General features: G+C 43.6%; 4 protein-coding genes across 9 annotated transcripts; all 4 read left to right on the top strand.

Annotated features, from left to right (window-relative positions):
• Positions 1-208: 208 nt before the first annotated feature.
• On the top strand, positions 209-3681 carry LOC147060211 (uncharacterized). Of its 2 annotated transcripts, XM_085905732.1 has the most exons (4): positions 209-484; positions 1720-2031; positions 2373-2566; positions 2681-3681. In XM_085905732.1, the coding sequence occupies exons 1-3, from the start codon at positions 338-340 to the stop codon at positions 2517-2519; spliced, it is 606 nt and encodes a 201-aa protein (XP_085761858.1). In that variant the 5' UTR covers positions 209-337; the 3' UTR covers positions 2520-2566; positions 2681-3681. The 2 variants fall into 2 exon arrangements, with proteins under 2 accessions (XP_085761858.1, XP_085761857.1); XM_085905731.1 differs by having other exon boundaries at positions 2373-3681.
• A 473-nt stretch (positions 3682-4154) lies between these two features.
• On the top strand, positions 4155-10498 carry LOC147060210 (uncharacterized). Of its 2 annotated transcripts, XM_085906432.1 has the most exons (8): positions 4155-4297; positions 5113-5222; positions 5403-5487; positions 5591-5786; positions 5888-6891; positions 7483-8267; positions 8626-8823; positions 9159-10498. In XM_085906432.1, the coding sequence occupies exons 1-8, from the start codon at positions 4206-4208 to the stop codon at positions 9416-9418; spliced, it is 2730 nt and encodes a 909-aa protein (XP_085762558.1). In that variant the 5' UTR covers positions 4155-4205; the 3' UTR covers positions 9419-10498. The 2 variants fall into 2 exon arrangements, with proteins under 2 accessions (XP_085762558.1, XP_085762559.1); XM_085906433.1 differs by lacking the exon at positions 4155-4297 and having other exon boundaries at positions 5157-5222; positions 5403-5509.
• A 540-nt stretch (positions 10499-11038) lies between these two features.
• On the top strand, positions 11039-14873 carry mfsd8 (major facilitator superfamily domain containing 8). The gene is made up of 11 exons (XM_085905613.1): positions 11039-11369; positions 11446-11528; positions 11744-12028; positions 12321-12434; positions 12976-13120; positions 13205-13263; positions 13329-13437; positions 13502-13636; positions 13707-13810; positions 13876-14087; positions 14200-14873. The coding sequence occupies exons 1-11, from the start codon at positions 11311-11313 to the stop codon at positions 14404-14406; spliced, it is 1512 nt and encodes a 503-aa protein (XP_085761739.1). The 5' UTR covers positions 11039-11310; the 3' UTR covers positions 14407-14873.
• Positions 14874-15023: 150 nt separating this feature from the next.
• Positions 15024-21076, top strand: LOC147060208 (uncharacterized). Of its 4 annotated transcripts, none has more exons than XM_085905609.1 (17): positions 15024-15179; positions 15320-15342; positions 15589-15607; positions 15826-15959; positions 16026-16094; positions 16245-16298; positions 16387-16560; positions 16854-17003; positions 17372-17429; positions 17505-17595; positions 17670-17811; positions 18021-18125; positions 18199-18401; positions 18950-19024; positions 19094-19196; positions 19276-19376; positions 19802-21076. In XM_085905609.1, exons 1-17 carry the CDS (start codon positions 15176-15178, stop codon positions 19875-19877), a joined length of 1581 nt encoding a protein of 526 aa, XP_085761735.1. In that variant the 5' UTR covers positions 15024-15175; the 3' UTR covers positions 19878-21076. The 4 variants fall into 4 exon arrangements, with proteins under 4 accessions (XP_085761735.1, XP_085761736.1, XP_085761737.1 ...); XM_085905610.1 differs by having other exon boundaries at positions 15026-15179; positions 15926-15959; XM_085905611.1 differs by lacking the exon at positions 15826-15959 and having other exon boundaries at positions 15026-15179.
• Positions 21077-22194: the final 1118 nt, after the last annotated feature.

Below are 22194 nucleotides of genomic sequence, written 5' to 3'. Positions count from 1 at the left end.
GAGAAAGAGAGAGAGAGAAAGAGAGAGAGAAAGAGAGAGAGACGCTAATACAGTGCGTGCTTGCCATAGTTGCCCGGGTGGGTGGGTCGCTGCAGAAAAAAAAAAAAAGAGACTCCTCTATCTCTTCTGTGCGTCCCCCTAAAAACGCCCCCTGGCCACCGGTGCTCGCCGGAACTAATTAGCGTCCACCTCCGGCGACATCAACGAACACGCGCTTTCTTCCCTCCCGGGCAGCCGGAGCACGCAAACAAACACCTTTAGGCATCGCCCCTTAGCTGGGTGGGTGTGCCGCAACCGAAGCGTCACACGAATTCGGAGTGGAGCGAGTGAGTGCGGAATGGCCGAGCAGCAGCAGCAGCAGCAAGAGGAGGAGGAGGGGATGAGGTCGCCCAACACGCCGGTGCCTGGTAGCTCGCTGACGGGCAAAGCGCTGTCCCTTGCCCGGCTGCTACAATACGAATGCTCCCGCTTGCTTCAGTTATACGTGAGTTTTGATCATTTGGACATTCAATGTAATATAAATCGTCCCTTCATTGTCATGCTCGGTTTTGGTAGGGTTCATTTAACGGTACGGTTTCTACTTGGAATTACTTGTGTGGGTTGCTCCGTGGGACTGCAATGCATCACGTAGTAATAAAGGTTGATGCAGACCAGCTAGATAAATGTATTTTAATTATAGGCCTCAGTTTTATTGCCATGGCACAGAGGAAATTAAATATTTATATATTGAATATTTCATTTTTTAATATAGAAATTTCATCCATCCATCCATATAAAAAATACTTTATATCAACAATTTAGTTTTAGTTTGATTTTGTGTTTTTTTTTTGCATTTGCATTTTTGTAAACAGTACATTGCTCTCTGAAAAGACTTGAAGAGGGGTTAATTACTTTTTAATGATAATTTGGTTTTATTTTACATGTAATTCAATATTTGCATTCTCTTTATCTATAATTTTTCTTTTGAGGAAAAAAGGAACGGGGCGCAGTAAATAACTAAATTAAGTTTTCTATATATTTTTGTGTTTGTGTGTTTTTATTTTTATTGTACATTATTTAGCATTGGTTTTATTTCACATCTTTTATTATTATGGTTAAATATTTTTAAATATAAATTATATTCAATTCCATTTTTCAAATTCAGTTTTTCTTTGTTATATTTGCCCTGAAGCTGTATAAAAAAACTCTATCGACTAAATTTAAATCAATGTAATTCTAAATTATAGTTTCCAAAAAGAAAATAACTTTTAAAAATAGCTTTATGTTTTCCATTCATCTTTGGAAGTTGTCTGAAGGTGTCGCCATGGAGATTTTGTCCAATTGCATCTGGATGCACGTACTACCTCCTAGATGCTTGTGAATATTGTCCTTCATCCAGGGTCGTCTCTTTCTCAGGGGATTCAATCAATCGCAACCGGACTGCTCCGATTTTCTTAGAAGATGTTTCATCTCTCATCTGTGAAGGCTTTTAGAACATGGGATGCTAAATTGTGAATTGTTTGAGTGGTTGGCCAAGCATGACCGTGAAAACGCTCAGTTGGGCCCTACGTGTCCTGTGCACACCAGGAAGCGGACAGTAATCAGACTAACAGCGAGCCACCACCCATTTCCATCTATGGTCTCCAGCCTCCCTAATGGATTGTGTATTTTTGTGCCCGGGCTTCTTTGACACGATCCATCTAATAATCAATACGACTGTGAAATCACAACCGCTTCCAGACGGAGCAGGAGACCTTCTTGTCGGAGCTGCCCGCCAAAGGCGACCGCATGGTGTCCCTGGGCCCGAGCACAGAAGAGCCAGACCCGGAAGAGGCGGCGCGGCGGATGCACGCCGCCCTGCGCCAGTGCCTGGGCCTTCTGCACTGTGCCATCGCCCGGGCTGAAGAGGAGTGGGGCGAGGGGGAGAGCGACTACGAAACCCTGCGCTACACCGTCCGAATCCGGTTGGAGCATTTACTTCACACCACCAAAAACCTGCTGCAGACGGACGACGTCGCACTGGAAGTCACCCCGGACATCCGGTGTGATGAGGTACAAACTTTTTGTTCGTACACTCCTTCATCCCACAGTGTAGCAATTTGACCACCCACAATTTTTGAGTAGAGCTGGGCAAGTACAGATGCCAAGTGTCCGTATCGGGCAGGCATCGTCCTTATTTCATTTAAGGTATCGGGTACTTAACGAGGCTGCCGATACCCGAAGGCAAAAGAGGGTCTACCAACGCACTGTAAAATGAGGTCTAATATTATAGCTGTTCGTTCCACCTAATTGTTGATTGACCACCAAGAGCGTTATGATCTTAATTGAACAAATATGTATTACAAAACAACCAGATCAAAAACGTGAGTGAATATTTGCTGTCTTGTGGCTAGGAAACTGACGGAGGCGGGGGCGGGGGAGCTTTCCAGCTCAAACTGTGGACTCATCGTGTGCTGCTGGAGCTGGTCCACTGGGCTGACCACGCCACGCAGGCTCTACACGTTCTCCACACGCAGCGGGAAGGAGCGCAGGATGTCTAAAGTGGCGAACGATTTCACTCCACACTAACCACCGGCATCCCCTCATTGTGAGGAATTGGACAGTGGCACTTCCTTTTTTTTTTTTACAACACAACTCCACCATTTCATTTACTTCCAAACCATCATATTAATGTTCAACTTTGATTGTCCATTTTTTACAGTGGTAGAATATCCATCCATCCATTTTCTGTACCGCTTGTCCCTACGGGGTCGCGGGCGTGCTGGAGCCTATCCCAGCATTCATCGGGACACCCTGAACCGGTTGCCAGCCAATCGTAAGGCACACAGACACAACCACAACAACCATCTTCACTCACACCTACGGGCAATTTGGAGTGCTCAATGAGCCTACCGTGCATATTTTCGGGATATGGGAGGAAACCGAAGTGTTCGGAGAAAACCCACGCAGAGAACATGCAAACGCCACACAGGGCGGGCCGGAAGTGGAATCGAACCCGCACTCTCTGAACTGTGAGGCGTACGTGCTAACCAGCGCGTCATGTGGTAGAATATGTTTTTTGTAAATCACATTTAATACATGTGTCCACCTCCCCCCCCCCCCCCAAAATTCTCATTCGACCACCTGCATCATTTTGACATGATTCATAACGCAGCATTTTGCGTGACGCGGTCAAGAGTGGTTTGAATTTAACAATCGGTATATTTTTATTCATATTTCATGATTTGTTCTCTCCCACCAAAAACTAAATCAACAGTCACTGTCCAAGACCTGTGGAACAACACGCTGCTTCACTAACCACTAAGCTCCTTTAATAAGGCCCGGCTTTGCCCAGGCGGTATTTCCTCCGCGAGTGCTAAAATGACCTCCAGTTGGCCATTGTTTGCTGTGACGCTCGTGTGCAGTGACCCACTTTCCAAACATACTGCGTGTAATTTATTCTATTTATTAAAAGATATTTAACACTAACAAACTAACTGCTAGATGTAGCCAAAAAAATATTTGAATGACTGACAAACTGTGACTGTTTTTTTTTTCCCCCCCCTCGCAATGATTCCAGAATGGACGGACTTCATTGTTTTTATGGTTTGCTCCTGATGTACTACTTGAATGTGCTGCTACTGTACACTGTTGGAACCACCAGAGGTTTCCCAACCTCAGGGGTCAGAGATCCAAAATGAGCACGGATCAATTTTTATTGAGTTATGAGAAATAAATCACATTCAAAAATCTTACTATGGTGTTATTGATGTTTTGAAGAAAAGTAATCGTGTTGCCAAATCATATTAACATCATATTTTTATTCAGGCATGAGACCAACGTATTTAAAAAACAAAAGTTCTTATGACAAGTGGTCACAAGAAATGTGGAATGAAAATAGTTGTTCATATTTCATGTACCAGGTAAGTTACATTTGAGGAAAAAGTCAAATTACAAACAAGTTGTAAAATCATGATAAAAGTTGCGTTTATGGGCTTTATCACGTTGCAGGATTTTTTTCTAGATTTTTATCAGGAAGCGCCTCTTTTTTTCGACTGTCCGGTTACGAGGATTATAATTTTGATTTTTTTGCGAAAGTGCTCACACTCCCCTTCGAAATGATGTTGCGCGCATGCGCATTGAGCCTGAACCCCCCCCCCCCCCCCCCCCCCCCACACACACACACACCAGCAAGGGAGGAGGGAGCGCGGAGACGGACTGGAGGGAAGCACTGGCTGGCTGTCCTAATGGCGGAGAATGTACGCTCGCCTTTCGACTACCGGGAGCCACCGACACTCGACAGCGACGGGGATGGCAGCAAACCGCCACCTCCTCGGGGGTGAGTCGTTTCGCTCGGGCCTGCGTTTTGCTCCATTCCCTCCTCAAATTTTACGGGGCTTTGTTAGCTTGGCTCTATCTCCACTCAACGCAGGCGCGCGTTCAACCCCCCCCCCCCTCTTCTCTCCCTTCTGATGTGGGATTTTGTGAGAAAAGCAACCATTTAAGGGTTTTTTTGTGAGTCGCGGCGGTACCGCGCCTCTCGTGGCCGTGGCTTGACGCCACTTTCCGGTCAGAGTGCGGGCCCCCGGCCCGGTTAGCCGTCATGTTTTGACGCGACGGTGAAGCTAACTGGTTAGCCGCGGTGTTAGCATCAACATCGCAGTAAAAGCATCAGCTGGACTCTGGCTGAATTCGTGATGATCCCAGATCAGTTGAACTTGAGACCGACCCCCCCAACACACAAGTCATCATAACAATCATAATCATCACCGTCGTCGTCATCATCGTCATTGGCATTATAATGTCTGCAACGCCAAGGCATGCATGGAGAAATAATCTCGAAAAGCACGTGTTTTTCTATGGAGAAATGAACCAATTTTAACCTCTTCCAACTCTCCTTTGGGGGTCATATAAAACCCATTCTGCGCTTAAACCCACTGCTTGGTCGTAGGTCACATTAAACCACATCGCTGATTGTTTTCAACTCGTCAAGCTAGCAAACATTTATTTAGATAATATTACAAGCACAGATCTATCGAATCAAAGTTTTGACATAAATCATCCAAAGATATCTTACAGCAGCATTCAGTCATTTATTTCATAGGAAACATTTGCGTATTGTTGGAGAAATCACAGCTGATGTTGTTTTTCCAGCCGCGTTTGCGGGAGGAAGCGCAAGGGGACGCCGGTGAAGGTATGCGACCGAGCGTACGTGACTGAAGATGAGGAGGACGAGAGCATGTCTGAGCACAGCTACAGCCCAGGTTAGTACACACACGCAGACTCTTCATCTATTTCGTCCCTCAGGGATGTCACGAGCAATCATCGCAATTTGTCCGACAAATTTTGTTTCAATTCAAAGTTGCAACAATCTCACAAAATCCAGGTGTGACTTTCTGTTACGTATTGTGAATTGCGCTAAAGGTGAGATGTTGTCCATTCAGGTGAGGGCCAATACCCAGAGGGCACCGAAGATGGCCTCCCTACCCCGGGGAGTCCCTACTACCTAACGGACCCTGCTCAGCTCTGGTAAGGAGGACCCGTTATCATGGTAACTACGCAGACTCCGCCTCCCTGATTTTCGAGGTTTACCGAATACTCACGCGTCCCTGTTTCTTCTTTGTTTTGCCAGCGTGCCGGAGCTGGGCGAGGAAGGGGCGGGGACCGTCCGGGGGCCCGTGCTCTTCCACGCGCCGCCCAATTGCCGCATTCGCGAGGTGCACTGCGGGACTCAGGTACGGCTGGTAGTCATAGCGATCCGAGACATCGCCAAAGGGGAAGAGATCACGGTGGACTACAGCCTGACAGACTGGGGCGAGAATGCCATGGTGAGAAATGGGCCCGTTCCTATTTTTTCCTAACTAAGAGTGGGACTTGTCAACTTTGATCATGCTAATGTTGTCGTGCCCCCCCCCCCCCCCACCACCAGGACGAAGAGGCCGGCCCCCACCCGCTGTCCCTCTCCGTATCGGATTACCTCACCCCCTCCTGGTCCCTATCGCCCTCATCCTCGCCGCTCACCCATTCCGAGCCCAGCGACTCAGATCGTGAGGAGGACGAGGAAGAGGACGACGACGATGATGACGAGGAGGAAGAGGAGGAGGAGGAAATGGAGGAGATGAGGGGACGGATGCTTCGCCGCCGCAAGAAGCGCAAGATCTCCTCCTCAGACGGCACCAAGAAAAAAGCCGGGCCCACCTCCTCCCGGGGCCCGGGGCGCCCCTGCTCCTCCTTCTCGGCACCCACCGCAAGGTCAAACCCGCCAGTCGGCGCCATGGCCCCACCGACCACCAATATCAACAATAACATCAACATAAACATTGGCAGCTCCGGCGGCGCCCCAGTGAGCCGGCGTCAGCACTGTCTGTACTGCGGGCGCCACTATCGGTCTTTGGCACGCCACCTGGAGAAGCATCACGCCAATCAGCCTGAGGTGCGCTCAGCTATGGAGCGAGCGCATCTCCGCACGCACGCCAACGGCAATCCCTCACCCGCTCCCACAACTCACAGTCATTCCTTCGCGGTTCCGCAGCCTTCAGCCCCCAGCCCCGCACCCCCGCACTCGCTCTTTGCCAGGGAGCGTGACTCACCGGGCACCCGCCCGGGCGCTGTTTCTTTCTCCCTCTCCGTATCGCCGCCTGCTCAGAAGAAGGCGGCGCTCGGATCATCTCCGCCGACCACCAGACGCTCCGCTCCTACGCCGACGCCCCGGGTTAAGAGCCCTACACCTCCTCCCCCATCTCCTCCCAGGAGAGGTCGCAGGATGAAGAGGGAGAAGCTCGAAGAGCAACAAAAGGTGGAGGCCGAGCCGGTCCAAGAAGATCTGGCTCCTCCTCCAACACCCGAACCGGACATCGATTTGGAAGAAGATCTCGACCTTAGTGCGGATGGAGACGGTGACACACCGGAGGAGAAGAACGGGGACACCACCAGGTTGGGCACTGAATCATTTAAAACTTGTTTGTCCGTGTGCGTTTTTGAAAACCGTTAATAGCCCCCAAAACTGAAGCACTATTAAAGATGCTAAGAATTGCCTGCCTGGACTCTAGTAGGAGTTAAACTGTAACTATATAACGAAAAGAAAAACGTAAATATCCAACGTCTTGAAAACTTTCCCCTTATTACAATGCTTACCGCATTTTCTACGAACAGCAATTTACAAAATCTCCCAATATCTGAATGATCAAATTTTCACTTAGCTTATTTTATTTCAAACAAAAATAGAAGGTGCAGAGAGTTCCAAGGGTTTGCAGCATCTCTTAAAAAGTTAACATTTAAATAGTTCCCTGAAGCAGATATTGTCAAATTGATGTGCTAATTATTGACTTAGCCAATAATCGATTGAGAGTTATTAGCTTAATGCTAACCTAAAATGTAAAACGCCATTGACGGGCTAGTCGAAATTAGGATGCAAAGTAAAAACCTTCAGATAACTGCCGCTTGAACACACTGCACGCATATTACGCGTATCGTAGCTTGGGTACCAGTCGGGAGTCATTCCAACGAGTGTCGATCTATTTCCAGGTCCCGGCGGCACCACATGTCTCCGCTGCTGTCCTCACTGTCCTCGCTGGTGACGTACCTCCAGCAGCAGCAGCACGCCTCCTTCCTGTCGCTGGGTCGCTCGCGCTCGGCCGAGGCTTGGCGCCAGCTGTGCCACGCTAGCCTCTCGCTGCTCATCCTCTACAACCGCCACCGCGAGTGCGAGGTGGCCAAGCTCACCATCCAGGACTACCGCAAGCGCGCCGCCCCGCAGGAGAGTTCCTGCGGCGCCACCGAGGCGCTCCTCTCGCCCTTTGAGCACAGGGTCCTCTGCCACCTCCCGAGGGCGTGCGTCATGGGAAAGCGCGGCCGCGTCCAGCCCCTCATTCTGCCGCCAAACTGCGAGTCCTGCCTCGACCTGCTCCTGCAAACCAGCGCCGACGTGGGCGTGGACCCCGAGAGCCCCTACGTTTTCTCCCGTCCCTATCACTCGCCCGCCACCCCGCTCCGTGGCACGGACCTCTTGAGGAACCTGGCACGGGCTAGCGGCGTCAAGAACCCCGGAGCCATCACGGGGACTCGGGTGCGCCGGCAGGTGGCCATCCTCACGCAGCTCCTGCTCCTGGAGGAGGGCTCGGCTCAAAGCGGTGCCACCAAGCGCCTGGAGAACTTTCTGGAGACAGAGTACCACGTGACGCAGAACTGCTCCACCATCACGCGAGACGCCTCCCTGATGGGCCAGGTGGGCCGCGTGGTTCTGTACGGCGAGAAGGAGGGCGTGCTCTTCCGCGGGATGAGCTTGCAGCACATTTGCCTGGAGCTGGACGGTAAGACAAGGAGGCCACTTGCTGAAGATACTTTCTATCATTTAAAATTTGAATTATGGTCATGTTATTGTCAAAAACACTATTTGTGTGCAGTGTATCGCAAGTGTACTCGCAACTTTCGCTAATACGGAAATTGATTTCTCGTGTGTGCCTACGCTAGAACGCGCCGGAAGATTAGCATTGGCTGCAATGAGCTTTAACATGCACCAAAAAAAAACAAAAAACGTGGAAAGGTCATGTGACTGATATCGTACACATTTCAGCATTAATAACTTTAATGTTCTCAATTTTGCTACGGTGTCCAACCTTTGACTTTACAAACGCATTTTGACCGCAAGACGTCTTTTGTGTCCGGCAGTGATGTCCGGCAACTCCGTCGACTCGTTCTCGGAAGGTTCGGAGGCTGAAGACGTAAAGGAGGAGGTGCCGGAAAAGGTGGAGGTGATCGTGAAGAAGAAAGGTCCGGGCAGACCCCCGAAGAAAAAGAGGGCGGCAGTCGCGTCGGCAGTCGGCCCGTCAGCCGCCGGCGCTCCCAAAAGGAGGTTACCCAAATCAGGTAATGCTTGCTCCATTTCGGCTTATCATAACACAGCACAACACGGCTTGTGCTTTGGTTTTCTTCCTTCTTGATTTTCTTTATTTCAACTGTTTTTAAATGTATTTATTTTTTAAAGACATTGTCATGCCCCAATTTTTATTTATTTATTTATTTATGTGGGTTTATTATTTAATTGATTTTTTTTTTTTTTAAGTGTTAATTAGATTTATTTTAGAGGCTGTTCTACTTTTTTATACAGTTACACATGTCCATGGGCATTTTAAAGTATTTATTCAATTCCAGGTTTTAGTAAGTTTTTGTATTTATCCATGCAATGCGTTTACCTCCCGCAGGGAAGCGCGGCGTGGTTAAGCGTCCGTGGTCGGAGGCGGAGCGCGTCGCCGTGGAAACGCACCTCAACCGCAACCTGGCCGACCTGCGCGTACCCGCCAAGGCCGACTGCGAGCGCTGTCTGGAGCTTTGTCCGCTGCTCGTCAGCAACCACCGCGACTGGCGCGCCATCAAGTTTTACGTGCACAACCGAATCCAGCTGCTGAAAAAGCAAGGCAGACGGGAAAGTGCCGCCATGGCCGCCGCTGCCGCCGTCTGTTGAGCTGGGACAAAATTGCCGCGGTAAGGTAGCAACCACCAGCAAACGCTCTTTTGTGTAAAATAAATACCAACGGGCATCATCGTCATTGTCGTACATGGAATACGGAAGGACGACACTTGTCCTTTTTTAAAATCAGCTGCACCCTTCGGTCTCACACACACGAGAAAAAAAAAGCCAAAGAACAAAAAGTGGCGTTTGACTTCGGGGGGGTGTGGGTGCGGCAGCCCGGTAATTGTGCGACGTGGATCAACTGTACATGTAGTAGCATCACATGGGAGCCATTTTGATGACCAAACAAGAATGTGTAAAGCTCGTCGTTCCGGCCTTTGAAAGCAGTGGCTCCCAAATCAGGGCCGCCAAAACACTGCGACAAAATTGGTCTGTCATTAAAAAAATAAGTGCATACCAACGTATGTGGAATGATGAAAAACAGTTAAAAAATATTTTTTATTCAGAACAAAAAACCCATATTTTCAAGAAAGTCTTTTTTTTTTTTTAAATGGTTTCTCTCTGTTACAAAAAGGGTAATATTACAATTGGTATTTTTGAAATTACCCTGGTAAAATGCAACATTGTTCCATGGTTAAGCGTCAATTTTTTTCCTATTTTTATAGCGCACATATTAGATTGAAAATCTGAACATTTTTCACAGTGTTTGGGAATCACTGCTTTCAAGGCCAACTCATGGACTTTGTATCTTCTCAACTGGTATCGATTTAGGTATAGTGTGTGTCTATGTATTATTATTATTGTTAGTATTATTATAAAAAGAGGTCTAACTATGAGACCAGTGCGATATGGCAGCGGCAGCATACCTCTACAGAGGCTACTGATATTCATCCGACAGATGGGCTATTGTAATTATTCCACAGTCGTGAACTTAAAGTTTTTGTCTTTTTTGTACATACTTTTCTGTACATATTATCTGTATTAAAGTCAATGACTGTGTTTTTTTTTTTTTAAACTGGATTTTGATGTGAGTTTTTGGGTACAGTTTCACAATATTTCAGGGAAGAAGGACTGAATTGTGCTAAATATTCACCGTGATTAAAGAAATCACTTTTGTTGTGTTTTTCTCAATCTGTTTTTATTAATTTGTCAACTGTCTAAAAAGATCGAATGTGTTTAGAGATTATTTTTCACATTTAGAAAGAATTTTCTTCATGGCCACTAAAGTTCAAGGGACTACATCACTTGATTACATTTATATTATTTATATATTTTATTAGTCACTTTTTAAACTCGCGAAGGTTCAAAATGTACCCCTTTACTGCAACATATTGCCCCCCCCCCCTCCTTACCACAAATTTTTTTTTTTTTAAAAAGGCTTTGCTGATGAACACAGAATTTATTTTTGAATCAAGCGAGTTTTCTCCATTCCCTGATTTGCTCCCCAACTTTAATCCATCCTTTTTTCCGGTTGAGCTTTCAAAATAATATCCTTCAGGCGCGCGATAAAATAAAAAATTGTTGATATATGTTAATTGTGTTGGTCAATATTTATTCTAGCGAAAAGTATGCTTGTTGTTTCACTTCCAAGCAGACTTGCCAATCCCCTAAAAACGCGTTTACGTCTAATCGTGGATTTTATTTTGAAATATCGCTGGACAAATCGGTCTCAGCAACATTAGCTTGCGTTAGATGTCAAACTTGCTTCGGGTGCCAGAGTCCAGTTTTACTGACGTTTAGTCACGCACTGAATGCAAAGACGTGGCTACTTGACACGATTTAACACTATGCGTGGGATTTGTCAATGAAACAAACTTGTTGACAGGTTGAATGTTAGCTGCAGTGGCTAACAAACCAGCTTGCTTGCTTGCGAGTTAGCTTCTCGTAGCTTTGCAGTTGTGCGACAGCTAGCTTGTTTTGTTTTTATCATAATTTAACCCAGGATGTCTCAATTTGTGGATTCGGACGAAAACACTCCTTTACTTCGGGACGAACCAAGGAGGTCAGTGATTTTTTTTTTTAAGATGTCAAGTAATGATGATTTGTGTGTAAACTTTATTGAAACTTGTTTTGCGCAGTGATGACGTTACTGATGACGATTATCAGAGCCGATGGAGGTCAATCAGAGTCATGTACTTCACTATGTTTCTCAGCAGCGTTGGTGAGTAAAAAAAAAAATCTCCCTGCATATTTTGTAAAGATGGCAATAGCTAAAATAGAAGCAAAAACACTGAATTGAAATTGAGGTGCTGCTTCTACTTTGTGGCTAAATAAGCAAACTATCTACTTTTATCTTGTAAGATTTTTTTTTATTATACAAAGACACTCACAAAATGTATCAATATTTATTTTATTGTCTCATTCACTTACTTTTAGGTTTCACCATCGTAATAACATCGCTGTGGCCATACTTGCAAAAATCTGATGAAAGCGCCGATGCCACCTTCCTGGGCTGGGTGGTGGCAGCTTACAGTCTTGGCCAAATGGTGGCGTCGCCCTTTTTTGGCCTGTGGTCCAATCATCGGCAGCGCAGAGAGCCGCTGGTGTGCTCCATCGTCATCAACCTGTCGGCCAATATCTACTATGCCTACGCTTCGCTGCCGTCAACTGGGGACAAGTACCACATACTCATTTCACGGGCTTTTGTGGGCTTCGGAGCAGGTTGTAATCGTCACAAAATGATGTCGTATATGCTGAACCCCCTGTTTATCATGGTTGATACATTTCAGATCCAACCATAGTAGTAGGTGAAAATTTGCATTACAGACAAATCAAAAATGAAATAGTTTTTACACTTGTACAATTGAAACTTAGGCTGTGTGCCTCTAGATGGCAGTCAAACGTAAGGTGGAGAGTTCCATGGCCGGCGGTACCTATGTTAAGCGGGATCAGACCCAATCGACGCATTCCACTCTCATCGATAGACGTTTTAACACCAATTTTGTCGCGACAGGTAATGTTGCTGTGGTGAGATCATACGTTGCCGGAGCTACGTCGTTGAAGGAGAGGACGAACGCCATGGCCAATATGAGCGCGTGTCAAGCCTTAGGGTTCATCCTCGGCCCAGGTTATTATGGATTATTACTGAATCCAGAAATTGGACAATCCCCCTTAAAAGCGTGCTACAGGGGCCCCACTGTCTTGGTTCCTGTTGGTACCCAAAGATTTAGCTCAGGGACTTGTTACAAAAGCAGTTTGGCCGCTGGTTGATATCCAAGTAGCTGTAAAATAAAACTGTAGCCCCAGGACACTCTCTAACCTTTTGCTTTGGATTTAAATGTCAGAGACGCCATTATTCAGGGTGTTTGGTCTTCCAAGTTCACAGTTTTTTTTTTCTTCTGTCTGTATTGCTTCATGAGACCTAGATATCAACCAGTGATGAGATTTCTTTGGTAGCAAATCCGTTAGAAAAGAATTCTTTCTTTTTGCTGAATGATTTTCCAGACTGCTAGATATTTTTGGTGGGTGGTAGCTTTACTAGTAAAAAAAAAAAAAATCACTGGGTATGCTTAAGAACTTAGTTGGTATGTCTTGAGAAGTTTGATGGGCTTGATCTTGGATGTTGTGTGTATTTTTTTTTTTTGCTAATACTTGCATATTTCCATCAGCTCTGCAGGCTTGCTTGTCGTTCCTCGGGGAAGTAGGCTACTCGGTGGACTTCATCCATCTAAAACTCAACATGTACACTGCTCCGGCTTTACTTGCGGCCATCTTTGGTGTCATCAACATCTTGTTGGTGGTTTTGGTGCTTAGGTGAAGTCTTTTGAAAGAAACTCATGTTTGACAATCGGAGAGCGGCAGCAAGGCTCGTGCGGCTCACGAGTCTCCATTTCATAGGGAGCACCGAGTCGATGATGACGGGAGACACATCCACGCCATTAACTACCTCGCGGAAGGTAAGACGGCGAAGGTACGGGCGGCTCCCGCCGGAACACTAATGTGGTATGTTGTCATTTTACAGATGAGGTGGACCTCATCGAAGACTCGGAGGAAACCATCGATCACTTGGCCGTCTTCACATCGAATGTCCTCTTCTTCGTCGTCATGTTCATTTTTGCCGTTTTTGAGACGTATGTGGGCACATTGCTCTGACGCGACGCTGAGCTTTGTAATCCCGACTCCTTTCTGGAACAGGATCGCCACACCTTTGTCCATGGACATGTTTGCGTGGACGAGGAGAGAGGCAGTTTTCTACAACGGCATCATCATCTGCTGTATCGGATTTGAATCCATCCTGGTGTTTCTTGTGGTGAAAATGGCCGCACAAAAGTAAACCAAATACACGAATCCCTCGTTCAATTGAAAAAATGATATTTTATTTCCAAGCTTTATTTTACAGAGTCGGGGATCGTCCAGTGCTGCTCCTCGGTCTGGCCATCATATTCTGCGGCTTCTTCATTCTGCTTCCATGGGGAAACCATTACCCCAAAATCCAGTGGGCAGGTATTTCAAAATATTTGAGTGGGCAATACTGACATTTAAAGATAACCTTGCTTCTTTCTCCCTAGACCTTAAAAACAATTCATTGGTCAGTCAGCTCTCATCCAACAGCTCTTTTGAGCCTACCGGCTGCCCGTATGACCAGACCTGGTGTCAGTACACCCCCGCCATCTACCTGGCTCAGTACATCTCCTCAGATTTCCTCATCGGTGTGGGCTATCCGGCTTGCAACGTCATGTCCTACACACTCTATTCCAAAATCCTGGGACCCAAGCCTCAGGTGAAGGAGCTAATCTATGTGAAGATCTAAGAACCCCGACCTCTTTTTTTTGTTTTGTTTATCCATTTTAGTGGGATATGATGTGAGAGTACACCTTGATTTCTTTTTTCAGGGCGTGTACATGGGCTGGCTGACAGCGTCAGGGAGCGGCGCACGGACTCTGGGCCCCGTGTTTGTCTCCCACGTGTACACCCTACTCGGCCCTCGATGGGCCTTCACTATCATCTGCATCATGGTGGTGGCGGCCATCGTCCTCCTCAGCTGTGTCTACCATAGACTCATCGCTTTCTCAGTGCGTCACGGAAGGACAATAGAATGAGCCGGCGCTTTCCACACTGGACCAACTGAAGGACCAAAAAAATGAGTTTGAAAGGGAACGTGTGTGAACGTGCGCATCCAGATTGGCCACCTGTTTTAAATCGAGTTACTACATCCGGTATTTGTTACTGATACACTACGACACGCTTTACTCAATTGCATTTTTAATGAACAAAGCTGTGTGAACTGAATAATAATGCATGTTTTAATGTCACAGGCGCATTCACTGGTTAAAAAATGTGACTTAATAATGTGAAAATATGTTCTGAGGTTGTTTTTTTTAGACCACAAATGATTTTTAAGCGACTGTCATATTTTCCACATTTAAGCTATTTTTAATACATTGTCAAGAAGCTATGAATATGAAGAGATTTATATTTTCTTTCGATAAAATGCAAGATCAGGAATATTTTGTGTACATTTTATTCTTACTGAACATGTATACTGAATACACGCTTTTCGAATGTATTATTATTTATTATTATTTTACTGCCAATATTTAAAAAAAAATCACAAGTTTTTAAGATGCAAAGGAAAGCCATATCAATAGATTTATTTTTGACCGAATGATGCATGAAATGAAGACAAGGGTGGAGAATTACAAATGACGTAGTTCCGCTCAAAATCCGGAAGTCCCGCCTCTCAACCTGTGGACCCTCCAGAGCGGAGTCATGCGAGAAGTTAGCTGGCATATGTTTTAGCGATTACATCGTAATCACTTTATACGTTTAATTGATTTATTATTTTGTCATTATAATTACAGTGGAGCAATGGGTAAGGAAATACTTTTGATACCGTTCCTCATTGTGTTTGTGTCAAGTTTAGATGAGAAACTCGTATTCTCGCGCGAGTTAGCCGGAAATTCATTGCCTTCCATCGATTTAACTCTTTGATCATTTTCCCTTCTCTTTCAGATTTTAATAAATTGCCGCCATTCGTAAGTAAACATTTGATTCTGATTATTCACTTCATTTAAGTTGAACACAACCGCACTCTTAAATACAAACATTCGCATTCCCCGATTTTTATGCGACAATGTGATTTTCCTAGCGGGTGTATGAGTCAGCGCATTTCTCTTCCTTGTAAATGAAAGGGAAACTTGAAAGATTAGATCAATAAAAAGAGATGAAATAAACAAACTCTCTAGATTGTGTTTTAACTGTCATTTTTCTCTCTCACACAGCGAACCTATAGAAACGGAGGTAATTATTATTATTATTTATTTATAAAAAATACTATTGGTATTATTATTATATATATTATATTATTATATTATTATTTTAGTTGCCGGTCACGGCAGAATAAACATTGCTATATTACTGCTTTAATTTAGTCAAAATTAACACTTTATTGCTAAAGCTGAGCTGATAATAGGATTGTGCCATTGTCATGTTTTAAAACATGTCTTTCTGCCTCACAGTCTCAAGTGATCCATATGATTACCAGGATGAAGTTGATGCCAGTATTGCGATGGCCCTTAATTCAAGGACAATGTACGATTATTTCAATTTTGTCCACAGCAAACGAGAATTGATGGCAGAGATCGAATACAGTGTACGTCGTTGTTATTATTTGTTGCTGGATTAACACGTGGATATTGACGCCTCGCTTTTCTTGTAGGATGATGAACGGTGGTTACCAAAGGTGGAAGAAATCAAAAAGGCAGAAAAAAAGCGGCTGAAGAAAAAGGTAAAGCGCAGTTTTAAAAACCAAAAAACAAATGCAGCTCAGAATATCATAGCACAAGAATGAAGTGATGACTCCCAACTTTTTTGTAGTAGCAGTATCAACGATGCACTTGAACGTACACTCATGATCATATTGTGTTATTCGCCAAAGAATCAGAAGGAAAGAAAGCGACAAGAGAAAATGGAGAAGGAAAGAGAAAACACCGTAAGTAACTGTAATTTTAACAAATTATAGCAAGAATTATTTGAAATGAATGGGCCCATTACTTACGCTAATGTTCTCTGTGTGGAAGGTTACAAGCGATTTGCAGCAGTCCAATGCGGAGGAGAATTTGGCGGTTGGCGACAAATCGCGAGACGGTGCCGAGGCTCGATTTGAAGTTGGAGCGGAAGCAGGCACGCTAGCTGAGGGAAGTGATGAAAGCCATTCCGAAGATGGTCGCGACAAGGTGTCTTGTGATGTTGAGGTAAGTGATGTGAATTTAAAATGATGATTTTTTGTGTTTGTTGTATTTTAAAGTACATACATTTTAAAAGTAGTTATTTTAGTTTATTTTTTTCCTCAAGTAACTTTCTGCTGTTTGGTAATCTCTTAAAATATGATTTGTTTGGAACATCAATCTTTTTTCCAAAAGAACCGAGTTTCACATTATTTAAAAATCACATTTTGAATTTGTATTTTAAAATATATACTGTACCTTCTATACACATTTGAACGCAAAAGTGATTGATTAATTTTTCCAAATTTATTCTTCTGAAGGGACTGGATTTGACAAGTTGTTTTGTGAGTCAAACAGCCCAAAGAATTCAGCATAAATTTGGTGCCAACTCAAAGCCTGAGAAGGGGAAAAAGAAGTCGCCCAACCAAGCACAACTCCCCAAAGAGTCCCACAACGACATCAAGAAGGAGGTTGGATACTCCAATTTTTTTTTCCTCGAAAAATAAATATATTTATTCTGATTTTTTTTTACAACTGTTTACTTTAGATTCTCATGGGGAAAAAAAAAGAATTTTATTCACATCAAATTATTACATACATTTACAAACATTTATTCTCCTTAAAATTCCTTTTTTAAATTTTATTGATATAAAACTGGAACATGATTTACTGGCACATCACAATTTTAGATATGCATGAAATTGTGTCGGTTAAATTGTATAAAATTCCAAGAGTTCACTTAGTCCTATTTTCACACAATTGTTCATAAATTTGCCGAGATAAAAAAAAAAAAAAAAAGAATTTTGTTTCTGACCATCTTTGTCATGCTTCCCCACAGGTTTCTGCTGACAGCTCGGCGCTGACCGATCCTGTTGAAAAAAGCAACCATCTCGCAGGTGGGTTCTCACATTTTCCCACTCATTTGCGCATTGTTTTTGTTTGGCTATAAACACTTTTTGAATTTCTCAAAGCTCAGGGGAATGAATGCGCTCGTGATGGACGTTATGACTTAGCGGTGGATTTTTTTACCCAAGCCATCCACTACAATCCTACGGAAATGAAGTTGGTACTCTTACATTATTTTTTTTTTTTAAGTCTCCAAAAAAACATTAACGCAACACAACTTTTCCTTTTAGGTTGTTTGGAAATCGAGCGTTCTGTTTGGAGAAGTTGCAAGAGTATGAGAAGGCCCTGGCTGACGCTGACATATGCCTCAACATGTCCCCGTGCTGGATTAAAGCCCTCTTTCGCAAGGGGCGGGCTTTAGCCGGTTTAAAGGTCACTGTCCACTTTTTGATGTTTCACTACGTCTTGGGTTGCGGTATTCATTTGATTTATTTTTTTTCCACACGAAGGAAGAGGGAAGGCAATTTATTGGAGAATGACTTCTAAAAGAGTTTGAGTGAAAAAATGAGGTTGGACGTTGTTAGTCAAGTAATAAAATCTGGGTGTCGCTAAAGCTCGCACTGTTTTATTCTCCTCACCAGAGATATGAGGAGGCGGCGCAAGCCTTCCGGGAGGTTCTCAAGCTGGATCCCTCTTATGCTGAGGTGGCTCAGGAAATGATGCAAATGCAGATACTGCAGCTAATGGTTAGCGCACACACCGGCACCTTGACTTTAAAAGTTTTCCCGCTGACGAGCTGTCGCCGCTGTTCCGTTTCAGGAGTACGGCTTCACGCGGGAGCAGAGTTCAAATGCCTTAATTATACACGGGACGGTGGAGAAAGCACGCAAGGTGCTGTCTACATTAAAGCCCCAAATCCAAACTCCCCAAGTGCTGCCAGCTCCAGAAACCTCCATGAAGACCAGACATCCCGGGGTGGTCCACAGCGCCTTCAACATCCAAAGTCAAGAGGATTGTCATCCGTAAGTCAATCACATGAATATTATTTGATCAGTCGCCGCATTGGGAAAGACTTAACTTAATGTGTCCTCGTAGTATTGGGATGTTTGTGAATAATTGTTTCAACCTCATTCTTGTTTTTTTACTCATTTGTACTCTTTGTACTTATTTTGACTATTTACTTGAAACTTCAACGATTTGTTCTCGCAATTATGTTCTCCTCATGAATGGCTTGCTTTTATTCTTGGCAATAATTCATATCTATTCTCGGATTTTAAGACTTGTTCACAGTATTCTAATTTCATACGCATAATTTTTTACATTTTCCCTGATGTGATCTTGCCAGAATTTCTTTTATTATATATGAAGAATAATTGACTATTATAATATTTATGATATATATTTTTTAATTGTTTCCAGATTTAATTTTTAAATTTTGTGTTAAAAAAACAAAACCAACCTATATGACCTTTTCTATTATTGTTAGTTGATTTCCAACGTGTTTTTTTTTTTTTTTTGTCTTTCCTGCTCGATTGCTGCTTTTTTGAGCGTGCCTCTATTTCCTTCACAGGGAACTGTTTCCAGTCTGGGTGGGCAATGTGAACTCAATGGTGACGGAAGAGCTGTTCTTCAACATGTTCAGCAAGTCAGTGTGCATGGTAGAGTCACGGCGAGCCCGTTCGTAAATTGACGGCAATGATCTCTCCCTCGACAGGGCGGGTCCAGTTCACAGCGTCAGGCTCCTGCTCAAGCACCGCTGTGCCTTCGTCAACTTTACGCAACAGGAATGCTGTGACAACGCCATTCGATTATTTCACGTAAGTTGGGGGAACCCCACAAACACACACCTCTACCTTTCGGATCTTTTTGAAACTTACCTCAACGCTCTTTGGTCAGAACTTCAAACTGATGGGGAACTGGATCATTGTTCGATACCCCGACAGAATCCCCGCCTTCGGGGGCTTCTCCAAGGCGGCCCTCCGCAGTGACAATTTCCAGTAAGTGGCATCACCCACTTTACTCAACTACTGTACATTCCAGACTATAAAGAAAAATAGACATTTTTACAGTCTTTAAACACGCTTTTCAAACAATACCAAAGTAGAGTAACAACAGTAATAACACAAAAATCTGTCCTAGAAAAAAAGTATATCTCTATGCAAAATTATGGCTGGATCTTTGTCATATTTTGACGACGTGATTTTATTTTTGTCCCTTAAAATAATTTAATTGAATTTTCACCTTAATTCAAGTAGTCTCATAATATTGCAATCAAATCAATGATTGCAATTCTGTTATTTTTTAGTATTATTTATTAAGTTAATTTCTTAGCATGTTTTCAGTACAGTTTTGAGGTTGACAAGTGAATTTTGCAGCATCACTCGGTTTGAACATTGGAACAATGTTCATTGTGTGTTTCCAGGCAGAATTCAAATGGAAGCGGCGTCATGTGCTCCAACAGACAACAAAAGAAGGAAGGCCTTTTAAAAAAAGAATAATGTTGTTTTGTTTGTTTGCTTTAGTTTTTCTTTTCAAATGTTTCCGTTTGAAGTACGACGACTGTTTTTTTTTAATATTCATTTGCTGTTTTAATAAAAATTGCATTATTCTTATTTTTTAAATATTTTTTCAAAAGAACTTGTTGGATTTTGGCTCGACGTTCGTTGTGTACACCAAAACACATATTAGTATAACAAATATTATTTGAAAAAATCTGCCTTTAATTTTTTTTCATAAATTTTGATTTAAACTTAGAAAATGAACTTATATTGTGACGACTGTAAAATTGTGCCTTTTCCCCTAAAATGATGCACCAATTGGTTTATTTTGGTAAAATAATGATTTTGTTTTGTGATGTCCATCCTGTCATAATATTTTTGACTAGTGGCACAGTGGAGCACCGGTTAGAACGTCCGCCTCTCAGTTCTGTGGTGAAGTGTCCGATTCCTGTGTGGAGTTTGCGTGCGCTTCCCGTCCTTGCGTGGGTTTCCTCCGGATACTCTGGTTACGCCCCACATTTCAAAAACGTGCGTTCTGAACTTGTAATGAAGTCTTATCTGTCCTCGCCGTTATTTCGGGCTCAACACTAAGTGTTTTTCCACAGGGGCGCAGAGTGTTGGTCCTTTTAATCTTGTGGGGGGAGTCGGTTGGTGTGGGGCGTCGTTAACACTGACAAAATGGCTGCCGATGATAGCAAGTCACGGGAGAGGAAGTTGAAAATTTTGCTATATATGGAAAAGGTTATTTATTACTATGTACTATGAAATGTGGCCAACTTAATTGCGCAATGTTTGATGGTTGAATTAGTTTTAACTTTCGAGTAATGTATGCGTTATCTTTATTTGCATAAAACTAATTAGTCTCATACTGTTATGTAAAAACTACAACTTTAATAATATTTCATATTAGGACTATTTGCATTTTATAAATGTAAATAATTTTTATGAGGACATAGCTTTCCTGTTTGCCTTTGGAAAAAAAAAAAAAGAAACGCCCGGCTGGTATCGCTGATATTGGGATGCCTCAATATCGATACTTGATTCTGTATCAGAAGTGATTATGATTCAATACATAACATGTTAAAAATACAGAAAAAAATGTCTTGACTGTGGTTCTGAGAATTGTATTTACTTTTTTTCTTTTTCTTTTTGCTGGTCCTGCATTTTAAAAAAGACGTAAATAAAGCCTTCATTCCGGATGAGTCTCTCCTCCTGTCATGTCCGTTTCAATTTTTGTGCATGTGAAGCATCCACAATGAGAGACGAAAGGAGATGCTTTTATGCTGATGAGAAGCAGTTTGAGAGGAGGAGCAGGGTCTCGTGTAAAAATGGACCCCCCCCCCCCCCTCCGTTGCCCCCCCTTGTATCAAAGCTTCTTCCTAGAGTCTGGAGAGGGGAGGGAGAGTGGGAAGGAGGATATGTCCCAGCTGTGTTTGACAGCTCTCGGGGCTTGAGTTGTGTGGTCTGATGCTGAAGAAGGGGCGGAGGAGATGGGGGGCGCTCCCTCACAACCCCCCCCCCCCCACACACACACACACATGTAGACAGACAGACAGACAGACAGAGGGCTTGGCAAAGGGAGGTGACAGCAAGCTTTGACATGGTCCAGCCTGAACCTCGAAACGAACACCACGATACCCCATCTAGTGGCATGTGAAAGAATCGCTGAATTAAATGATCAAAAAGTAAATGATACAGTGACTTGAATGAAGTACAGCTCAGTTGTATTTCACTTTTCAGCTTAACATTTTGAACTCAAGTGGCCCTGTCTGCTATCATGTTCAGATGAAGCCTTTTGATGGATGGAGCGTTTGTAGGCACCAAGAGTCCCCAACACACTTACCCACTACATAGGTGTGAGTGTTTAAAAAAAAAACATCTCAGTTTTTCTTTTGTTTCAGCTGCGAGCTCCTGAAAGTCAAAAGCTCCCAAGTGGTTTAATGCAGCACTTTGTCTCTGAATGTTGTCAATTCATGTCGAACTTGCTCGTTCTTTTCCTTTCTGCTTCTGCTGCTGCTGACTCATGCATTTCGAGGGGGATGTCATCAAACGTCGCTTTCCTTACTCAACTGCAGACAGTAGCAGGCGTTGCTAAAAGGTACAGGTAAGTTTTTCATTTTTCCAAATAAAACAAGCTTTTATACCTGTCCAAAAATATACCTGTCCAAATTGAAATGATTGGTTATGTCATTTTTATACAAATTTTGAACAATCTTCTGAAATTTTACACACGTTTTAGTGCCACTATGAATCACTTATTAAATTATGATTTTTTTTTCTCTCTCTTTGAATTTACCACAATAGTGGTAACTAAACT

The sequence above is a fragment of the Syngnathus leptorhynchus genome, chromosome 2 (genome assembly GCF_054491065.1).
Source record: "Syngnathus leptorhynchus isolate UIUO chromosome 2, UIUO_Slep, whole genome shotgun sequence".
In the NCBI taxonomy this organism is placed as follows: domain Eukaryota; kingdom Metazoa; phylum Chordata; class Actinopteri; order Syngnathiformes; family Syngnathidae; genus Syngnathus; species Syngnathus leptorhynchus.
Note: the sequence above shows the minus strand (reverse complement) of the source record. Positions and strands in the feature narration are given on the sequence as shown.

Bases quoted from the DNA above. Each gene is read 5' to 3' on its own strand.
- LOC147060211 (XM_085905732.1), top strand. From the start codon at position 338: ATGGCCGAGCAGCAGCAGCAGCAGCAAGAGGAGGAGGAGGGGATGAGG. The intron at 485-1,719 runs GTGAGTTTTGAT...AACCGCTTCCAG, and splicing joins CCCGCTTGCTTCAGTTATAC to ACGGAGCAGGAGACCTTCTT. The intron at 2,032-2,372 runs GTACAAACTTTT...TCTTGTGGCTAG, and splicing joins CGGACATCCGGTGTGATGAG to GAAACTGACGGAGGCGGGGG.
- LOC147060210 (XM_085906432.1), top strand. From the start codon at position 4,206: ATGGCGGAGAATGTACGCTCGCCTTTCGACTACCGGGAGCCACCGACA. The intron at 5,488-5,590 runs GTAAGGAGGACC...TTGTTTTGCCAG, and splicing joins ACGGACCCTGCTCAGCTCTG to CGTGCCGGAGCTGGGCGAGG. The intron at 5,787-5,887 runs GTGAGAAATGGG...CCCCACCACCAG, and splicing joins ACTGGGGCGAGAATGCCATG to GACGAAGAGGCCGGCCCCCA.
- mfsd8 (XM_085905613.1), top strand. From the start codon at position 11,311: ATGTCTCAATTTGTGGATTCGGACGAAAACACTCCTTTACTTCGGGAC. The intron at 13,264-13,328 runs GTAAGACGGCGA...GTCATTTTACAG, and splicing joins CATTAACTACCTCGCGGAAG to ATGAGGTGGACCTCATCGAA. The intron at 13,811-13,875 runs GTATTTCAAAAT...CTTTCTCCCTAG, and splicing joins CCCCAAAATCCAGTGGGCAG to ACCTTAAAAACAATTCATTG.
- LOC147060208 (XM_085905609.1), top strand. The intron at 15,960-16,025 runs GTACGTCGTTGT...CTTTTCTTGTAG, and splicing joins TGGCAGAGATCGAATACAGT to GATGATGAACGGTGGTTACC. The intron at 18,126-18,198 runs GTTAGCGCACAC...GTTCCGTTTCAG, and splicing joins TGCAGATACTGCAGCTAATG to GAGTACGGCTTCACGCGGGA.